A 21319-nucleotide genomic window follows, 5' to 3' on the forward strand; every position below is an offset into this window, starting at 1 on the left:
CAAGGGTTTTCCCCCTGGTATCCATTGTAACCATTGCTCACTGATACTGTGTGGAGGAACTTTCCACTGACTTCCTTTTGCAAATACAGCAGCCTTCTTGGGGATAAGTTTGTGGACATCGTACTTTGAAACTTGGATCTTTGTACTAAGCATGATGGAATGAGTTTGCCACATTTATGAGGCTAAAACTTTTTTATAACTTAGCAGCATCAAACTCATTGCATCATTTCCACACTCACTACTTCAAGTCTTTTTGTTGATTCTCTTTTGAACTGGTAATACAGCCTAGTGATATGTTAGAACTGATGTAGTTTGAGTATTCGATGAGTGTCCTTCCCACTCAAGTTCCCAGGCATCAAGCTCCCCAGAGGCGGCCAGTGTTAAGATTCTAGTGCAAGTGAGTTGTGCAGTCATCAACATATCCAGTTTTTGAGTGTGTCTGTTCCCTCTAGAAAGCTCCCTTGCTTTTGTTAACAGTTATTCCGTATTCTCAGTTCTGGGACCTTTATCTTGTCCATTCTGCACAGTTGAGATAGTCGCTGATGAAGCAGCCTTTTGCAGATGGCGTGTTTGCGTCAGTGGAGTGTTTTCAAGGTTTTTCCATATGATGTGCTTTCAGCAGCTCCTCTTCCTGATGTGTAGCGGTTTGTTATGTGGGTGTTTACCATAATCTACTGCTGGGCGGTTAGAACATTTGGATTGCTACTTCTTTTTCTTTCCTTTTTTCATTTTTTTTTTTGTCTTTTTCTTTTCTTCTTTCTTTTTTTGAGACCGGGTTTCTTTGTATAGCCTTGGCTGTCCTGGAACTTGATTCGTAGGACAGGCTAGCCTCAAACTGCGAGAAATATACCTGCCTCTGCTTCCTGAGAATTGGGATCAAAGGCATTTGCTACCACACCTGGCTTTAGATTGTTTTTAATTTTTGGAATGCAAGCATGACCATTTGTTTAGAAGTTTTATATATCTTCATTTCTTTTAGGTGTGAAATGGTTTGTGAGTTTTTAGAAACTGCCTGTGTTTTTTAATTGACTTATTCATTCACTCAGTCTTTTTTTGTTTTTTGTTGTTTTTGTTTGTTTGAGACAGCATTTCTCTGTGTAGTCCTGGCTGCCTTGAAACTCACTCTGTGTAGACCAGGCTGGCCTTGAACTCAGACATGTGCCTGTCTGTGCCTTCCAAGTACTGGGATTAAAGCCATGCACCACTACTCCCCAGCCCTTTTTGATTTTGTTTGCAGGATTTTGGGTTGGGTTTTTTTTTTTCAAAGTGGTTGTGCTCTTTCCAGTGCCCATGTATAGTGTGTTGAGCATTCCAGTTTTTCCACATCTTACCAAAACTTGTCATTATTCATGTGTTTGGTGTGACCATACTAAATGACGTGAAGGCACTCGGTGATGATTTTAATCTGGGTTTCCTGGTGACTTGATAGTGAAGACCTTTGTGTGTGTTGGTCTTTGTTGACAAGGATACTCAATTTTACCCACTTTTAAACCTGGTCACCTGTCTTCCTGCTCAGCTAGTAAGTGTTTTATGTATTTGGGTGCCCTTCTCAGCCCTTTGAGTATCATATGTGTTATCTATTCTTATCAGCTCTGTATTCTGTCACGAGTCTCACAGGGTGTATAGCTTGAGAATGTCTCCTATTCTGGCACGTCTGTTTATTTTAAAAATGAAACCTGAAGTTAAAGGGTGAATAATGCAGTTTGGTTTAACAGTCTCCTCTTGTGGTTTGTGCTGTTGGTATTAGACTTGAGATTTTTCTCCCCTCTGTTTTCATTTTAAAAGTTGATGCAGGCATGCCTGGCCTGTAGTCCACAGTGTCTCAGAGCTGTGAGTGCACCTCTGTAGATTGCAGTGTCAGAAAGCTTGGGCACACCTGCATCCGTGTGCACTGCACGCTTTGTGTGTGGTGTGGTGGCCAACCCCTCTTGCATGTGGAGATCCCTTTATTCTGAGCCCCAGCTGACCATAATCTTAAGAGTTTACTTGATCACTCTCAGATCTCTGTTGACTGGTGTGTCTACACCCTATTTTTTACCTCTGTTATTCTGTGTCTTAACCATGTTAACTTTGTTTTGAAATTAGGAAATACACTTTTTATCTGTTCTTTTCCTAATAAGTTTTGGCTCTTAGGATCCTTTGCTTTTTATGGAAGCTTGGGAACATCTTACACATTTTTTCAGGAAGGTCCACTAGGATTTTTGAGGTTTATGGAGAATCTACAGATTGTTTTGGGGAGACTTGCCATCCTAGCATCCTTGCATCCTAGTCTTAACTCACATGTAAGTATCCCCATTTATTTAGATGTACTGTTTCCCCCTTAGAGACTTGTCTGGCCCATATTGCCCCTTTGTGCTTGTGCATTTTTTGCTTTTTAACCTTTTAGCATTCTGAACGTTTTACAGTAGTTGTGTTTTCATTCTGTTTTATAGCCTACTATCAATCAGCAAACCTGTCCTGAGACAGGTTTGTCCTGAGATGGTGTCTCATGCTTGCCCGGGTTGGACTCGAACTCATGATCTCCTCGCTATAATGTGAAGAGCTGCAGTTTTATATTTTCTAGGATTTCTTGTTGTAGAATTTTTCTTTGTTCTTTTGAACACTTTTTTGTTATATGTATGTCTTCATTCATTTGTTTTGAGACAGGGCCTCACTGTATAGCTCAAGCTAGCCTCAGAAAGGCTGCATGCAGTCGTCCTCCTGCAGCCTCCCAGTGTTGGGATTGCAGGTATAAGCCAGTGTAGCCTCTTTCTACACTTCCTGTAATTTCAAGAGTAAAAATTTCCATTCAATCTTAAGTGAGGTAACTGACACAAAGAGACAACTTTATGTCCTGAGAGATAATAAAGGCAGGACCTACCACTGGCTCAGGTCTTAAGATTCCAGGCCTGGAGCTGACTTTGGTTTGCTTTTGTTTTTTTCCTCCCCTACATCAAATAATCTTACCATTCTGTCTCTACAGTGCTCTGACCTTTAATTTATATAATTATCCATCCTATTCTCTAATTTGATTTGGGCCATGCCTCTGTTTCTTAAGAGCTTTTCCACCTCTCAGGCACTCTAGATGTTTATTATACAGAAATTCTGCTTTCCAAAACTCCAAAATGGTGATATGCAAAACAGGCAAGAATGGCTGCAACCAGACCTAGAGACTCAGGAGGTGCTCTGTGGGGGATTTGTGCAGTGCAAGATAGATGTACACTCAGGCGCAGCCTCTTTGAGCTTTAAAAAACACTAGGGTAAGTGTGGACTGACCATAGTCTGCCAGTGTGTCATTTTAATCCTTAGGACTCTCGTCCTTAAATGTACGTGTAGTAGACATGCTGCCGCTCAGTGATCATGTCTACCCGGAAGATGACTAATGTGGCAGCCAGTCTTTGTCTTTACCATGCTTGGACATTTGCGAGCCTTTGACTTTCACGTGCCTGCAGACTAGCAGATCGATGAAATAAATTTTAAATTTGACCGGTTGATGGTATTAAACTTACCAGTTTACAATTCTTAATTTTCTGAAAAATCAAAATGTTTCCTGCTTTCAAATGCCTTATCATGGCTCCCCTTTTTCCAGGATTCTGGGCTAAGTCCCCAAAGGCCTTGGAGTTGATCCATTTCAAAGGAGCAGATACCTTGCTTGGACTGCACTACAGTTCCATCAAACTTGCTTATAAAAATGTCATTTGGCACTTAGAAGAAATGCCGCTGACTAAACCTCTCCTATAAAGGTTCTCTCTTTTCCACCCATAGGTTCTCCTTCCCCCAGACATTCATGACGAGAGGGCTTAAACACTGGGCTTGGGCTGGGGAAGTATCTCAATGGAAAAGGACACTGGCTGGGCCATGGTGCCAGGTCCCAGCACCTACTTAACGAGCCAAGCATCCCATATACACCAGTAATCCAGATCTGAGGAAAGCAGAGACAAGATTGCTGGGGCTTCTGGTTCCAGTCTAGCTGTGGAATGTGAGCCCAAGGTCCAGAGAGGTTTTGCCTCACAGGAATAGATTAAGAGTGATGGAGGGAGATGCTGGTGCCCTCTTCTGACCTCCATGTTTGTATGCTTGCTTACAGACTTTGTTTGTTTGTTGAGACAGAGTTTGTCTCAGCCAGAGCTGTCCTGGAACTTGCTCTGTAGACCAGGCTGACCCCACAGAGAGATCTGTCTACCTCTGCCTCCCAAGTGCTGGGATCAAAGGTGCGGGCTACCACCGCCCACATAATATGTTTTAAGAAACAGTTTTATGGGGCATTTGCTCAGCTATATTTTGAACTTTTTCTCACCCACCAGTATCAGCTTCCAGCCCTCAACTCAATCTACTTGCTCTGAATGTAGTTAAAAAGGGCTTAGGGGCTTTCGTGTGTTTTATGTGCTTGACCCATTTGGGATTTCTTCAGGTGCACTGCAGCTGTTTGCTATCTGTCTGATATGTAAGCAGTGTCAGAATCTGCGCCGATTGATGGATCTGCTGTGGACTTCATCACTTAGGTTAGCATTTCTTTTAGCTCCAGAATTATCTGCAGGTGTCAGCTGAGGATTTCACTCTGGAGATGTTTCAGGCTAAGGTTTAGTGCCAACGTCTTTGGTTTTCTCAAATCCTAGGGACTTCCCAGCACTCTGTCCAGTTGTATAGCAGCCCTCTCCCGGTCACAGACCCATGGTCACACCGCTCACAAGCTGCTTCAGCTGGGTCGCTCGCTGGCTTGCCCTGTGAGTGGCTGCAGATCGTTCTGAGAGAGTCTCTTCATTTTTCCAGGTGGCAAACCGTATAATGTCTTCTGACTCTGTTTCATCTGCTGGTAGTTGTTTGAGCTTGGACTCTACTCTGTCCAATGAGGAAAATGTGCACATGTTGAATAAGGGTGTACAAGCTGGTAAGTCCCTTGAATTTAAATTGTGTATTGATGTGGATATACCTCTTCAGCACACTTAACTTCACTCATGATGGGTATAGAGGTTAGAAGTTTCTGCATATTTAGGTGCTATTTTTATGTATTAATTTAAAAAATGCAAGTTGCTAAGCAAGAGTTTAGGAGTGTCTCATAGCAGGGGTCTAAATAGTTTGCCCCTGTGGAAAGCAGTTTGGCAGCTCTTATCAAATTTAGTTTGACTCAGGAGTTTTTGCATTTGGAATTTGGCCAATAGATATACCTAAATATGTGCAAAATTCTAAGTGTAAAATGTAGGTTTATTATAGCAGAAAGTTAAAATCAATGTTGATAGCTGTAGAATGAGGAAGCTTTCTCTCCGGGCTGGAAAGAGGGTTAAGAGCACTGATTGCTCTTGCAGACTTCCCAATAGACACACACATACTCAAACATCTGTAATTCCAGTTCTGGGGAATCCAGTGGTTCTGCAGGTACGCTTGTCACACAGACACACGTGAAGACAAAGCACCCATACTCAAACATGAAGAAATCGTATTTTACCAATACTGGAAGGTCCCAAGCATTTAAAAGAAAACTCAACATAAAGAAGAGGGTGTGGTTTACTACTGTGTGCATTCTGTGAAAACAGAAGAGAGTGGCTTGTGTAACGTTTTCTGGAGTCCTGAATTCTGAACAGTAACTGGAGAGCGGGGCTAGAGAACTTTTGATTTTATACAAGTCAGTCTTTTTTCTTCTTCCTTCAAGTCTTGAGCTCACCACTGTCACCTCTTTCTTCCTCTTCCTGGGTGATTGGCAACCGGGCCAGACGTACTCTGTCCTGCTCCCTTGGTGTCAGAGGTCATGAAGCCTGAACCAAGGAACCTTTCTTCTGTCTGATAGCTAACCCACGTAGAGATTAAACCTTCTCTCGTCTGTCTGCACCTGTCTCCATCTTTCTCTCCTTTTCTCCTCCTTTGCCCTGCCTGCCATGCAGCATATTCTTGAGTTATTAATAGGGCTCATCTCTGTCTTGATTAAGCCTGCCAACCTTGCTTCCGGCCTGCTCCAAGATACATCTGTCTTTCCCCTCAGGTAACTTGGAGATTGTGACTGGTGCCAAAAAATACACTCAGGATGTTGGGGTGACTTTCCCAACGCCCAGTTCTAGTGAGGCCAGATTGGAAGAGGATAGTGATATGACTTCTTGGTCAGAAGAAAAAGCCAAAGAGAAAAAGTTCCTTTCCAACTATCTGCGGGGCAAAAACTTAAGGAAAAACAAGCCAAATCCCTGTGAAGGTCGGTTTCTAACTCTGGGTAGCTGGGAAATGAGTAAAAGGCATGTCTAAGTCTATTGTAACACTGAGGACCCGTGCTTTTGCTCTCCTGCCGCTGGTCACCACAGTGGCATATTTTGAAAGCAACTAGAACTTTATGTAGAGTCTCACTGTGGTGAAGACCAACTCAAGGGCACCTTAAAGGTTGTCACCCCAACAGATGAGTCCTGTGCAAGTCAGTATTACATACATTTATTTGGTGTAATTGGGTACAGTTATTAAAAACGTTTCTTGAAAATATTTTCCTGTAGGAGTCTCATGGTTTGTTCCTGTGGAAAACAGAAAGTCTGAATCTAAGAAGGAAAACCTGCCCAAGATTTACAGACCTGCTATCTCCTGGTTTGAACCAGTAACCCAAACCAAACCCTGGAGGGAGCCACTGAGGGAACAAAACTGGCAGGCACAATGCATGAACAGTCGTGGGTCCCTGGGAGGCCCAGGCAGGGATAGTGGCCAGAGTTTTCTTCAGCCATTTGTGAGAGCAACCCTGCAGGTAGGCACAGTGACATCATGTTGACTTCAGCCATTTGTGTTTGTGGGGATGTGTGGCTGGCATGCTGGGGTTTAGTCATCCCACTGTCCTCAGCATCTGAGAACTGGGAGGAGAAGGAAAAGGGTTCTGTGGCGGTGGTCACTGCTCACTGTGTGCAGGCTCCTCCATGTGCAGGTTTGGGTCAGCATTGCGTTGTTCTAGGTCCTTGCAGTGTTAACCAGACGCTCATCCCTGAGCGCTTCCCTCTTGGTAGCTAAAGGAAATGTTTACTGATGAATTTGTTTGAAGTGAATGAGCTGACCTCTTGTCTCATTAGCATCTGGAAGAGTTGCAGTGACCCACTTTAGTTCTCAACTCTTCCTAAAGGCATTTCTGGGCTTCCTTGATCTCCCTCAGTCTCTCCAAACCTGTGCTGGTTTTTTGCTTTTTGTTGATTTGTTTGTTTTTCTGGGCACTTGGAAAACAGCCTATGTCATTAATATAAGGCTTTCTCTCCTGTAGGAATCACTTCAGCTTCACAGACCTGATTTCATCTCCCGCTCTGGGGAGCGGATAAAACGTCTGAAGCTACTAGTCCAGGAGAGGAAGCTACAGAACCTGTTCCAGAATGAGCGAGAGGCTCTGTTCAACACTGCGAGGCCCCTGCCCAGGAGAGGTGTGTCCTCTTGTCACTTTGCTGACTGTGGCTCTGCTTGCTGAGATCTCCTGAGCTAGCAGACTGGTCCAACCTAGCTCCTCACGCATCTGTGACCCAGGAAGCCAGTTCTGCTAGCCCTGTCACTGCATCTCTTTAAAAGGACAAGTTGCTTCAAGGATGATGCCTCTGTGAACTAGCCTCGTGTTCATGGTTTCAGGGTGTGGTAGGAAATGAAAGAGGGATACACTGACCTCTCTAAGAAAGGCACTGTATTGATCTCTTACTTCACAGGGAGAGCAGATCGCTCACCCCGAGTTACAGTCTCTTAGTGAAAGAGCTGGGCTCTGCAGCCAAGGTCTCTATTCTCTTAGTTGCACCGAGTGGCAAGTCTCAGTAAAATAACAAGAAAGCTGTGAGGATGTGAAGCACTAACTAAAGCTGTTAGCCTTACTGGTCACCTGGTCAGTATTGGGTCCCCTGCCATAGCAGATTTAGGTGGTGACCTCTGTGTCCCGCAAGGCAGTTCAGACTCGGGCCTTGTCCTTGGTCTTTAGTCACTTCCTGTACTGCAGCTCAGATCAGGGCCCAGGCTCCAGCAGCTCTTCAGCTAGGCTCTACCTCTCCTTACACTTATTATCCCCTAATAAACTCCTCTCTCCTCTAGTTCTCTTGGCAGTCCAGAAGAACAAGCCTATTGGGAAGACGGAAATGATTCGGAGGACCAGACGGTAAGTCCAAAAGAACGGTGGTGATTACCCAGCTACAAGCTACCAGCTACAAGCTACAAGCTACAAGCTACAAGCTACAAGCTACAAGCTACAAGCCAGGCCTCGGGCAGCCTGCCTTCCCAGCACATGCTTCCCAGGTTAGGTGTTAGGTTGCTTCTCATAGTACAGGAAAGGAAGAGAGAGAGAAGGTAGCGTGAAAGCGGTTCCTGTTCAAAGGGAAGGGGAACGTCTAGGGTGAGCATCTCTGCATTAGAAATCTCCAAGACATTAGCTTAAGAACTTGGGTTTCAGAAGCATGTTCAGTTTCAGCTCACTGCCTCATTGGTAGTGTTTAAAAAGAAGCCTTTGCTTTTATAGCTGTGTAGACATGTGCATGTATGAAGTGTTTCTGTAGGTTGGAAAAGAATTGGTAATAGTGGTTACCTTTGGGAAACAAGGTCTGAGTAGCTGGGGTGCAGGTGCACGAGAGGCCAGGGTTTTTGTTTTGTTGTTTTAAGATTTATTTATTTTTATTTTTGTGTGTATGAGTGTTTTTTCCCGCATGTGTGTGTGTAAGTGTAAGTGTACCACATGCATGCAGTGGGTGACTTTCTAGGCACTCCAGATTTCCTGGAGCTGGAGTTAGGGACATCTGTGAGCTATCACACTGATGCTAGAGGAATTGAGCCTGGGTCCTGTGCAACGGTGGCCAATGGTTAACCACTGAGGCTGAGAAATTTCCTCAGACTACTCTTCATAAAGACTCTGAATCTTCTGCAGCTATAAGCATTGTCTTCTCATTAATGAATGAGCTTGATAAGCATATATTGATTATGAGAATGCCATTAAAAAACTACGTTACAGGTTTCTGGGGCTGATTAGAAGAACAGTCATGGGGTTGCATGGGGCTTCTGAAGTGGTGGATTGCTTTGTTTTTTAATCAGTGTTGGTTTGTTTGAGGTAAACAAGAATATTTAGAGATAGATACAGATAGCCTTGCTAGCTTGACGCTTGCTCTGCAGACCAGGTAGGCCTGGAACTCACAGAGATCCTTGTGTCTCTCTGCCAGTGCTTGAGAGCTGAGATTCCCACCCAGGCGGTGCCACCACTCTCAGCACTGCTTCCTTTTCAGAGATTTTTGTTTTAAAATTGTAAGAATCTTTGGAAGATATTTTAAAAAGTAGAAAGAAAATAAATATTACTCAAAACTCTCCCCTCCGTCCTACAACAGTCATCTTGTTGATAGTACTGGAATTTGTAGTAATTGGTGCAGTGCGCTTCCCTGCCCCCAGTAGTGCTTATGCTGTGCGCCCAGGTCTGACGCCTGCTTTCTCTCAACATCATATTGTGAATGTGTCCCCGACTAGTAAGCATTGCTTGAGCCCGTTCTCCTTCATTATCATTCCATGGTACTGTGCACTCTACTCTTTGTTGGCAATTTAGACTCTGTTCAGAGTCAGCTTTCAAATGCATGTTTGTGCTCCTCTCCGCTTGAAGTTAGGGACACCCGACCCTAGATAGGACAGAGCTTCTCATGTGACTATAAAAACACTTGGCTTGTGCCAGCCTCACCTCACCTGCTTCCTGCCTGGCCTCTGAACCACAGCTCTGCACATTTCCCCAACGTGGATGCCCTTTCTCCCTTCTTTTTTTCTGTTCCTGACAGTTTTTCATTTCCAGCACAAGCCCAAGCTCCTCTCTGCTCTGCCCTTTCCTCAGAGTAAGTTTCTCTTCTCTCTGAATGCTATGGTATTTTAGAGGTGCGTCTATTCTAGTACTTTCTTTATTTTCTGTATTTTGAATACAATAGTAACTAAAACTGCTAGAGACAAAACACATCAAGATAACAGGAATATGTCTTAAGATGTGAACATGGAATTTCATGAAACTGAAGTTTCTTACAGCAAAGAAACAGCAGAGCGAGGAGATGGCCTCCAAATGGAAGGCAGTCTTTGGCAGCTGTGTATCTGTCTAGTTTTCTCTTATTGCTGTGATAAAATATCCTAATACAAGCCTACAGCTGCAGCCTCAGGGAAGGGAGGACACAGTGACAGAGCAGAAGGCTGGCTGACCAGTCACACTGCACCCACAGGCAGGAAGTAGAGTGTAACAGGAAATGGTCCAAGCTTAAGGCCCACCCCTAGTGAGCCACTCGCTCAGTGCTGCTCCACTACCTTCCCGCACAGTGCCCCCAACTGTTCCAACATGTGAGACCAAGCGGTGTTCCACACCAGCACCCGCAGAGGACTGTGTAGAGAACCTGAGGAGATTAAGGCGACTAGAACAGCCGTCCAGCCAGTAGATAGGCTAATAAGCTGAAGAAACAGTTCTCAGAAGAAGAATGCAAATAGCCAATAAATACTGAAAATGTGGTCACTCTCTTAGACGTCAGGGAAATGCAAACCAAAGCTTTTTTTGAGATTTCATCTCACTCCAGTCAGAATGGCTGGCATCAAGGAACAAATGACAGCAAGTGCTAGTGAAGACGTGCTATGGGAGGGAATGCCACAGCCACTGTAGACTTGGCATGACGTTCCTCAAAAACAAACAAACAAACAAACACCACCACCCCCACAAAAAAACAAAAAAACCTGCAAATGACACGATGGCTCAGCTGTAGCACTTCTGGGGTACACCTGAAGGCCTTACATGTGCACCTGGTCACAGACATGATTCCGTATTCATGTCTGCTGCAGCCACGAAATGAGGTGAGCGTCAGTACTCAGTGGGAGAGAAGGGGCTAAAGGACACGTGCATTCGTACAGTGGGGTTGTACTCAGTGTAAAAAGTGATACTTGCCGGGAAATGGGCAAACCTGGACGTCTCTGTGCTAAGCAGTGCTGAAGTCATGCTTTCTTCATTTGCAGAACATAACGTAGAAAGACAGCTTTGGGGGTTGGGTGAAAGAGGCAAAGGAGTAGTGTCCTAAAACCAGGAAGGGGGTGTGCCACGAGAAAATGTAAAGTACAGTAATGAGCTGGATATGGTGTTGCATGCCCCATAGTCCCAGCATTTGGTAAGCTAAGGCCAGACTGAGTTCCACACTAGCTGGGATGCCCCGATTGATGGTGATGTATGTGTACACAGGTGTGTCTGTGTTTATGTATGTATGTTCTCAGTAATACCTGCTTGTTACATTGAAACTCTACAGTTTTGTACATGGCATGGAAAACAGAATTTTACCTACTCTTTCTCTGTATTTTATTCTTTTTCTGGAAGTAAGCACTATTGTCAATGTTTTCTATTTTTGTTCGTGTCTCTCTCTCTCTCTCTCTCTCTCTCTCTCTCTCTCTCTCTCTCTCTCTCTCTCTCTCTCAGTCTGTGGGCACCTGGGCCAGGCTTTCTGTACCCATGGGCGTGGGTTATAAGGGCCAGCCCTGTCTACAGGCTGGGTGCCAAGGCAGCAGAGGGCCAGAGGTTTGGGCAGGGCATCCTGTACCTCCATGCATGCCTGATAACTGTATTGCTGTCTGTCTTTCCACATGTGGCATTACTAAGGTTTTATGAGCAGCTTCCAGAAGTGAAGAAGAAGAGAGAAGAGGAGAAGAGAAAATCAGAATATACATCCTACCGGCTACGAGCTCAGCACTATAAAATGGTTAGTTACGCTCGCACTGTCCGTGGAGGAGGTGGTCAGGTCATCAGCAGAGAGAGCAGAGCTAGCCTGGCTCACTCTTGAGAAGCAGTGACTGACTGCTGAGGAGGAGGCTGGGAGCCACTCTCCACGTGTCCGCGACTACACCTGACTGCACACAGGTGGCTTCGCCCTCATAGCTGAACTGCACGGAGCACAGGCTTGTAATTCCCGAAGGGCGATTACATTCCTGTGTAGTCCTCTGGATCTGTGTAAACACGCTGGACCATGTGAGTCTTCAGAGAGTGAGGCTAGAGAGTGGAGCCCGCCAAGAACCTCCCAGGGCACATTTCCTTGGAAGCCACACAGCCACTGGCTACTCATTTCATTCTAGAGGACCCTGAAAGTCAGAAGCTGAACACCAGAGCGGACTGTGCGGGTTGGGAACTGTTGGGGCATTGGGGGAGACCCCAGAGCTGCATGGCCTGCCTGCTGTGAGAGCCTCACTCAGGCTTTGCTGTGCTAGGTGCTAACAGCCTTCTAGGTTGTCTGCTTCCACAGAGGAGTGATAGGTATTACTTAGAGACCGTCTTTCCAAAACATTCTTCCTAATTGCCACCATCAGTAGGTGAGTTAGGGAAAGTCATCTGAGCCTCTTTCACAGTGTGCTGAGGTGAGGTTGATCAGCTACCCATGCGTGCATCTGACTTCTTCCCTGTGTTTTCTTCCACAGAAAGTGACCAATCATCTCCTGGGGAGAAAAGTGCCTTGGGACTGACATAAGACTACTTCAGAGCCTAGGAATACTTTTTTTATGAGCCCAAAGAAGCTAATTTATACTTTAATGGGTGTGATTTAATAAAGTGGTGTCTTTGTCTGTGTGCACCTTAGTCCCTGTGGGGTGTGGGGCTGTGACAGAGCCACTGGTAGTTGGGAAGCAGGCCTCCCCTCTCCACTGAGGCCTTGCCCACAGGTCATGTCTTCCAGTGGGACCCTTGCGTCTCTGCTTGTGTGTGCTTGAAAATAAATCGCTGCTGACGGACTCAGTGAGGCAAGCAGCAAAAGATCCCTTCTTTCCTCATCTGCAGAGGAGCAGGGAGCGGGGCAGTGTCTGCCCTGCTGCATGGAGGGACATGGGCTCAGAGAATGGAGTCACAGCTTGGTGTGGCGAACTCTGCTCCTGCTCGTTGGGCTTGTTTGAATGTCTAGTCCATGGCCACACACACCACCAAAGTCTCCCCAGATGCCCCTGCACCCCCTTCTTTGGCAGGTCTCCCTCCACTCACTCATTTGTTTGTGGAATTGAAGCCTGGGGCCATTCGTCATCACACAGGAACAGTTTCATACATAGAACAACATCTGGAAAGGAAGTGTTGCTAAATGATCCCCACACCGCTCTCAGTCCAGTGCTTGTGCACAGTGCAGAAAGGTTTCTTCCCTGGAACTCAGGATCACAGCTGAAGCCCGATGCTGAGGAAGGAAGGTGGTGTAGATTCAGCAGACTGTCCCCACCCCCTGCAGTGGGCACCCAGACCAGCGGCCACCTTAGAAGATTTCCTCACATGACGTGAAAGCAGGTCCCGTCTCCATTGCCCTGAGAGTAGCCAAGTTGTGCAGCCCAAACTTGTGCTTGTACTAGGAAGATACCAAGAAGATGCAGAGGAAAGATGTCTCTTACTGATTCAGATGCTCAGTCACCTCTAAAATGAGAACATAGGTAGCTCTGAAACTTTTTTTCAGCTCCAAAATGCTATGGCTTCATGCTTTGTGGGTTACTATTCAGAATAGAAATAGAAAGCTGTGGTTGTCTCAAACCTGTTTGCAAGGCAACTTAGGCAAGATGGAAATAATATGATTTCTCGGGCCCAGCACTGGATTGTTCAGACGCTCTGCCAGAGCATTCATTTCTGGCCCCTAGGAGACTGTGGAAACAGGACTAGGGAACAGTTCTCTGAGCTGGGGCTTCCCTTCTGCTCCCACATCACAAGATGGCTTCCCATCTGTGCTATGTACTTGGCAAAAGCAAGAGTGCCCATCTCAAGCCTCATTCCTAGGGCAGTCAGACTGCCCTGCTCCCTCTCTACCTTCTACACACTTGCCCTGACAGCCCTCAGGCTCGCCAAGAGCCATACCTCTCACTTTGCTGGAAGCCCAGGCCAGGGCTGCTCACCTGCTGCTGCTGCTGCTTCTGACTTACTTTGGATTTGCTTTAGAGTTGCTTGCTTGCTGTCTACTCTTTGTAGAGCCCAGCCCAGTCCTGCAGTAGCTGCTAGGGCCTCCAGTTGGCAGTGAGGGTATGGGCAAAGAGGACAGAATCTTAATGTGAACCCAGGGAAAGTTCGGAGGAGGTCATTAAGTAACCTGGACTGGCTTCAAAGTCAACAACCATGCCCCTATGCTCCTGCTGGGATTTCAGGCTTATCAAATCATGCCTTACTTCATGAGGTTTATTTGTGTCTCAAATGATTGTTTTGTCCAGCTATGAAATTAGACCAGTCCGAATCATTATGTCATCTGCATCTTTGCTAAGGAGCTAGGCTAGATCTGCCTGTGTGGGTTGTTGCTGATAGCTATCTCCCAAGTGACAAAGGACACCTGCTGGGCTGGGCAGTGCTAGCTCCCTGGGAAAATGACTTTACAACATAGTGTTGGCCTCCAGGGGGTGTTTTCCACAGCCCTGCCCCTGTGCAGCTCCACAAAGGACTGACCCTGTCTTAGGAAATGATTGCCACCACTCCTCTAAGAAGCTGTTTTCAAAGTCTGACCCAGTCGTGTTTGGTTGGTTTTTGTGTATGTGATGTTTTGTTTTCTGTTGCTGTTGTTAGGGGATTGCATTTCTAAGAAACATGAACATGGCTGTATATTCAGTTCTTAGTCTAAGGCATACTAGCCTTGAACTCCTTCCCTAACCTCCAGAGAACTAAGGTGCCCACAAACACTCAGGGACTCAAGCTGTCTCCTCAGGCTCTAGGGTAAAATCTGCACGAGGTGCCTGTTCACTCTGTCCTGGGCCACTTCCTCCAATGCAATACCTGGACTAGATATGGTCAACCTAGGTTTCTAGATTTCTCTTTTGCAGAGGACCTGTGGCCAAGTTCCAAAGTGGGCATGGCCAAGTTTGCCTCTTGATCTTGGCTCATTATATCACAGTGTTTGTCCTCACCTTTGCTCTTCAAATCCAGAGCCAGCTATAAGACAGATAAGGCAAGACTGAAAAAAAAAACCAAAAAAACAAAAAAAAAAAACAGTATCATGGTATAAGAGCTAACCGAGATGGTGGAAGAGGCTTTAGAGTATTTGCATTGTCTTCCAGAACATAGAGGCTGAGCACCATGGCTAGACTGGAAACAACATCCCCATCACCCCACAGGTACACCAGTGCTGTCACCTAACAGGAAGGCTTCAAGCAAAGCTCAGAACAACTGGAAATAGTTCACTGCAACAGAGATTGGGGGGTGGGAGGCAAGGTGTTTTGTTTTGCTTCCTTCCTGACTTGCCTACTAAAGAGCTCTATGAAGGCAAGTGTTGTCATCTTGTTGGGTCTTGCAGGGCATGTAGCTCATGGTTGGCCCAGTAAGAATCTGGAGTGGTTCAGAGAATGATCATTCCAGATCAGAGGCCAGAGGCTTTGGGAAGTGGGTGTGGTGGTTGAATATGCTTGGCCAGGGAGTAGCACTATTAGAAAGTGTGGCCTTGTTGGAAGAAATGTGTCGTCTTGAGGGGGTGGGCTTTAAAATCCTTCTCCTCGCCAGTCTTCTATTTGACTTCCAAACAAGATGTAGACCTCTCCGCTCCTGTAGTGCCTTGCCTGTCTGAATGTTGCCATGCTTCCTGCCATGATGATGACGGACTGAACCTCTGAACTGTAAGCCAGCCCTAATTAATTGTTGTCCTTTACAAGAGTTGCTCTCTCTGGTCATGGTGTCTCTTCACAGCAATGGAGGCCCTAAGACATAGGGTGATGGTGAGATTGAATAACAGATACACAAAAAATAAGCCAAAAGCCTTTGTTTACACTTCTAGCATCAATATGACTATCAAGAGGTCTGCCACCATTTAACCTCTTAAAAATTGTCCAGCTCTGGCAGGTGGGTCTTGCTCATGGCAGGAGGAGATGGCCTGACACTTATGCACACAGCAAAGTTTTTTAAAGCGTTTAAAAGTGAAGTGGGGAGCAACTGAGGATGATCCCTGACATTGACCTCTGGCTCCCACATGCTTACACAAATGCAAAGGCACCTGCAAGCACATATGTCCACACACAAACGTGCACACACACGCCATCAAAGTAACTTAAAAAGAAATACTCAAAGGCTAAAAGCAAAATCTAAAGTTTTGGGAGAAAATACTGAAGAATTGTTCTAAAATGTTAAGTGTGCACCACATGTCTATGTGGTACTTGTGAAAATCAGAAGAGGGCATCGATTTCCCTGGAACTGGAGTGGATGATTGTGTCAATGGAAGAAACAGCTCTCACCTCAAAAGAATAAAGGACACAGTTTATTCTAGAGCATATTCCTATGGCCCGGGAACACAGACTCAGGTTACCCCAAAATTCCATGTCCCAATGTGGAAGCAGTTTCTTGAAATTTTTATAGTCATACAGAACAGAGAAAGTCATAAATCTAGTAAGCTTAAAATGTATTGGTGAGTAAACCAGAGAGGCAGATACAGCGAGATGGGGTGGTGGTGGAGCTCTAAGGCCTAAGATGCTATCTGATACTATCCTTAGCTTTGGGTTGGCAGAAGCTAGTGTTCTGCTACATCAATAGAGCCTAAAGATTATCTATTGTCACAAGATATACAGGGTGGGCCAAGGAATGGCTGTTCCAGAAGTGCTAGAAGTAGCCCAAGATAAGGTAGCCAGCCTCTGCACCTACAAAATTCCAATTTCTCCACTACTGGAATTCCAGTCTGTCAATTGGTCTCCACAGACTGATATTCCTTCCTAGAATTCTCTCATTCACAGCCAGACATAGCTTCTTTTCAGGAATCTTCATTTACAGTTGAGAGCTGCCATGTGAGTGCTGGACACCCAACCCAGGTCCTCTGTAAGAGCAACAAATGCCCTGTGTCGTTGCAATATCTAGCCCTTCCATGTAACAAAGCATTAGCCATAAAATGTTGATAAAAGTGATAGAATGTAGAATGTTATCAACATAAAAGGAGAGAAAAGACAACACACACAGAAGAAGAAGAAGAAGATGATTGCAACACAGGTAACTAACAAAAGATTTATATATAAAGACCTTTTATGAGTCAACTTCCAAAATTGGTAATGTAAAAAAGTTTAAAAAGGCACAGAAGAACAAACATCTGGATGCTAAATATGGAAAATTATCCTTCTTTGGTCAAATGCACACTAAATATAAAAGAACCTTTTTTACTCTGAATTGCTAAGTCTGACACACAAGAGTTGGCCGGGAAAGTGGCTAAGTGGAATTCAAGTACACTTTGAACAGGTTTGCATTCACTGAACCACTGAGTCCCAACGATGCACTCTGGGACAGTGCACTCTACTGCCCATCCAGGAAGGCTAAGGGCAGCATCTTCATAACCGTGCAAAGAGCAGGAACACCTCACCTCCTTTCACAGGAGAAAAGGTAATGACCAGTGATATATTCACATAAAAGAACTCAAGGCAAATTCACCAAAGCACCTGGCTATGTCTGCATGCCTCCAAGGTAAAGCTGCGTATACCATCAGTGTTGGTGGGAAGGGTTCCATGCTGTTCATAGTCACTGCTGCTCCCTTCTCTGGATGTCCCCACCCCATGCACCATTTGAGTCCCAGAGGGGCTGCCACCTTTCTGCCAAGCTATAGCCTCCTGAAGGAGCCAAAGTCTTCCTCCTCCTTCCCGTTTCTTAGTCTTCACAGCTGAGAGTACACTCACCTGATTCTGCTCATCTTCATGTCGCAGGTGCTTGTAGCAATCTATGCCCTCCCTCCACACAGAGCTGAGCTAAGATGCAATAGAGAGGGGACACTGATTGGTAAGAGAAGAGATACACCTTAAACTTATTCTGCAATGTCTTTGTTTAACCAAGCTCTGGGCAGATGGCCTACAGAAGTCTTATCCCACTGTTTGTCTAGTTAGGTTAATTTTAAAGCTCTAGCCTTCTACCTGACCTCAAATCTCTATCAGCTCTACAAATGTCCCCCCCCAAAAAACAAAACAAAACAAAACAAAAACCCCCCCAAAACTTGCTTTAACAATGCCCACATTTGCTTGCTTGCTTTCTTTTCCTTTCTTTCTTTCTTTCTTTCTTTCTTTCTAAAAGATAATATCTCACTGATACTAAAGCTGAATGGCTATTCTTGGCCTAGGATTACAACCATGTCCAGCCATACTGGGTTTAAACTGGGTTTAAACTGGGTTTAAACTGGGTCCTAACTACTGAATACACCTACATTGATTTTGTTCAAAAAGATTAACCAGGGCTGGAGAGAGAGCTCCAATGAGGAACACTTGTTACCTACCCTTCTGGAGAATCTGGGTTTGATTCCCAGCACCACAAAGGATGACTTCCAACAGTCCCAGGAGATTTGACACCCTATTCTGACCTTCTTTTGACACAAAAACCACAGCTCTCATCTTAAAGGAATATGAGGTAGTTTATTCTGGAGCCATTTGGGATGACTGTGACCTGGAAACACCAATTTAGGTTATCCAAAGCTCCATATTCCAAAGGAGAAGAAATTTCATGGAACTTTTATAGTTTTCCATAATAAAGCAAGTTTAAAATACATAGGTGGGTGTATCAGAGAAGCAGATACAGGGTGATTGGTGGAAGCTTAACTACAAGCACAGGTAGGATTCTTAGCTTTTGGGTTAGGGGAAGCTAGTGGTCTGATAAATTAATAGATTCTCAAAGGTTTTATCTACAAGTCACAGTATGTTAGTTCCAAATGGGAGCAAGGCATGGCTGTCCTGGGGCTTGAACTATCCCAAGATAAGGAAACAAGCCTTTAGAGCTGCAACATTCCAGTATCTACACAGTACTGGAATTAATCTGTCAGTCAGTCTGCAGACACAGCTTCTTTTCAGGAGTTGTCATTCCCAGCACTCATGTGCTGCACTTACATGTAGGCAAAACACCCTTACACATAGGGTAAAATAAATTCATAATAAAAACAGTTAACCACTGGCTTCTCATGCATGCAAAAAGTAGCTTCCAGATGTGCTCCCTACTCTAATAACTTTACTTTAAAATTCACTGTATCTCTTTTAAGTGTGATTTCTTTTTCATTGACTTAGCAATTATTTTCCTGTTTTCAAAACAAATGAATATTTGTTAAACAGTAGACACAATGGCAGAGTCTACCAACAGATGAATGGATAAAATATGGCTCATACATTCTCAGGTCAGGGATTAATAGGTAGCCCCTTCTGCATGTATATTTGTGTCCATTGTATTTGTGTGTGTGTGTGTGTGTGTGTGTGTGTGTGTGTGTGTGTGTGTGTGTGTGTGAAAGCCAGATGTTGGGGTTGGGGATTTAGCTCAGTGGTCGAGCGCTTGCCTAGCAAATGCAAGGCCCTGGGTTCGGTCCTCAGCTCCAGAAAAAAAAAAAAGTTCCTGGTTGCTGCCGCCGGAGAGAGCCCGTGGGCAGCACCCCGCGAGTAAACTTGAGCCTCGGGACCACAGGTAAGACCAACTTGTCTGCTGCAAGAGAGCTGCCTGGTGAGATCGGGGCACACAGAGGCAGAGTTCATCTAGGACCGGGCACGTCCTGTGTTTGCCGGAGGTCCCACGCCCGCGGATCCCGGCCCGCAGCAGCTCTCTGCTCCCAGACCCCTTGGGAAAGAGGCCTCACCGCCTGGTCAGGTGGGCACTCCTGAGGCTGCAGAGCAGAAGAGACCACCAACACTGCCCACCCCTGCCCACATCCCTGGCCCAAGAGGAAACTGTATAAGGCCTCTGGGCTCCCGTGGGGGAGGGCCCAGGAGCGGCAGGACCCCTGCCTGAGACACCGCCGGAACCTGAGGGAAACAGACCGGATAAACAGTTCTCTGCACCCAAATCTCATGGGAGGGTGAGCTGAACCTTCAGAGAGGCAGACAAGCCTGGGAAACCAGAAGAGACTGCTCTCTGTACATACATCTCGGACGCCAGAGGAAAACACCAAAGGCCATCTGGAACCCTGGTGCACTGAAGCTCCCGGAAAGGGCGGCACAGGTCTTCCTGGTTGCTGCCGCCGCAGAGAGCCCGTGGGCAGCACCCCGAGAGCAAACTTGAGCCTCGGGACCACAGGTAAGACCAACTTGTCTGCTGCAAGAAAGCTGCCTGGTGAACTCAAGACACAGGCCCACAGGAACAGCTGAAGACCTGTAGAGAGGAAAACCTACACGCCCAAAAGCAGAACACTCTGTCCCCATAACTGACTGAAAGAGAGGAAAACAGGTCTACAGCACTCCTGACACACAGGCTTATAGGACAGTCTAGCCACTGTCAGAAATAGCAGAACAAAGTAACACTAGAGATAAGCTGATGGCGAGAGGCAAGCGCAGGAACCCAAGCAACAGAAACCAAGACTACATGGCATCATCAGAGCCCAATTCTCCCACCAAAACAAACATGGAATATCCAAACACACCAGAAAAGCAAGATCTAGTTTCAAAATCATATTTGATCATGATGCTGGAGGACTTCAAGAAAGACGTGAAGAACTCCCTTAGAGAACAAGTAGAAGCCTACAGAGAGGAATCGCAAAAATCCTTGAAAGAATTCCAGGAAAACACAATCAAACAGTTGAAGGAATTAAAAATGGAAATAGAAGCAATCAAGAAAGAACACATGGAAACAACCCTGGATATAGAAAACCAAAAGAAGAGACAAGGAGCTGTAGATACAAGCTTCACCAACAGAATACAAGAGATGGAAGAGAGAATCTCAGGAGCAGAAGATTCCATAGAAATCATTGACTCAACTGTCAAAGATAATGTAAAGCGGAAAAAGCTACTGGTCCAAAACATACAGGAAATCCAGGACTCAATGAGAAGATCAAACCTAAGGATAATAGGTATAGAAGAGAGTGAAGACTCCCAGCTCAAAGGACCAGTAAATATCTTCAACAAAATCATAGAAGAAAACTTCCCTAACCTAAAAAAAGAGATACCCATAGGCATACAAGAAGCCTACAGAACTCCAAATAGATTGGATCAGAAAAGAAACACCTCCCGTCACATAATAGTCAAAACACCAAACGCACAAAATAAAGAAAGAATATTAAAAGCAGTAAGGGAAAAAGGTCAAGTAACATATAAAGGCAGACCTATCAGAATCACACCAGACTTCTCGCCAGAAACTATGAAGGCCAGAAGATCCTGGACTGATGTCATACAGACCCTAAGAGAACACAAATGCCAGCCCAGGTTACTGTATCCTGCAAAACTCTCAATTAACATAGATGGAGAAACCAAGATATTCCATGACAAAACCAAATTTACACAATATCTTTCTACAAATCCAGCACTACAAAGGATAATAAATGGTAAAGCCCAACATAAGGAGGCAAGCTATACCCTAGAAGAAGCAAGAAACTAATCGTCTTGGCAACAAAACAAACAGAATGAAAGCACACAAACATAACCTCACATCCAAATATGAATATAACAGGAAGCAATAATCACTATTCCTTAATATCTCTCAACATCAATGGCCTCAACTCCCCAATAAAAAGACATAGATTAACAAACTGGATACGCAACGAGG

General features: G+C 45.2%; 1 protein-coding gene across 25 annotated transcripts in view; it reads left to right on the forward strand.

Moving 5' to 3' along the window:
* The window catches only part of Alms1 (ALMS1, centrosome and basal body associated protein), a 100359-nt gene extending 87863 nt beyond the window's left edge, over positions 1 to 12496 (forward strand). For 12 of the 25 annotated variants that reach the window (XR_015685439.1, XR_015685441.1, XR_015685443.1 and 9 more), the window contains 7 exons: positions 4750 to 4867; positions 5954 to 6157; positions 6447 to 6688; positions 7190 to 7343; positions 7990 to 8053; positions 11531 to 11630; positions 12340 to 12487. Coding sequence is in view for 12 of the 25 variants with exons in the window: in XM_087656697.1 (XP_087512823.1) it covers positions 4750 to 4867; positions 5954 to 6157; positions 6447 to 6688; positions 7190 to 7343; positions 7990 to 8053; positions 11531 to 11630; positions 12340 to 12384 (927 nt within the window). In the remaining 13 variants the exon portion in view is untranslated. 25 annotated transcript variants of the gene reach the window in all.
* The last annotated feature ends 8823 nt before the right edge of the window (positions 12497 to 21319 follow it).

Source organism: Rattus norvegicus, chromosome 4 (genome assembly GCF_021556685.1).
Source record: "Rattus norvegicus strain SHRSP/BbbUtx chromosome 4, alternate assembly SHRSP_T2T, whole genome shotgun sequence".
Taxonomy (NCBI): Eukaryota; Metazoa; Chordata; class Mammalia; order Rodentia; family Muridae; genus Rattus; species Rattus norvegicus.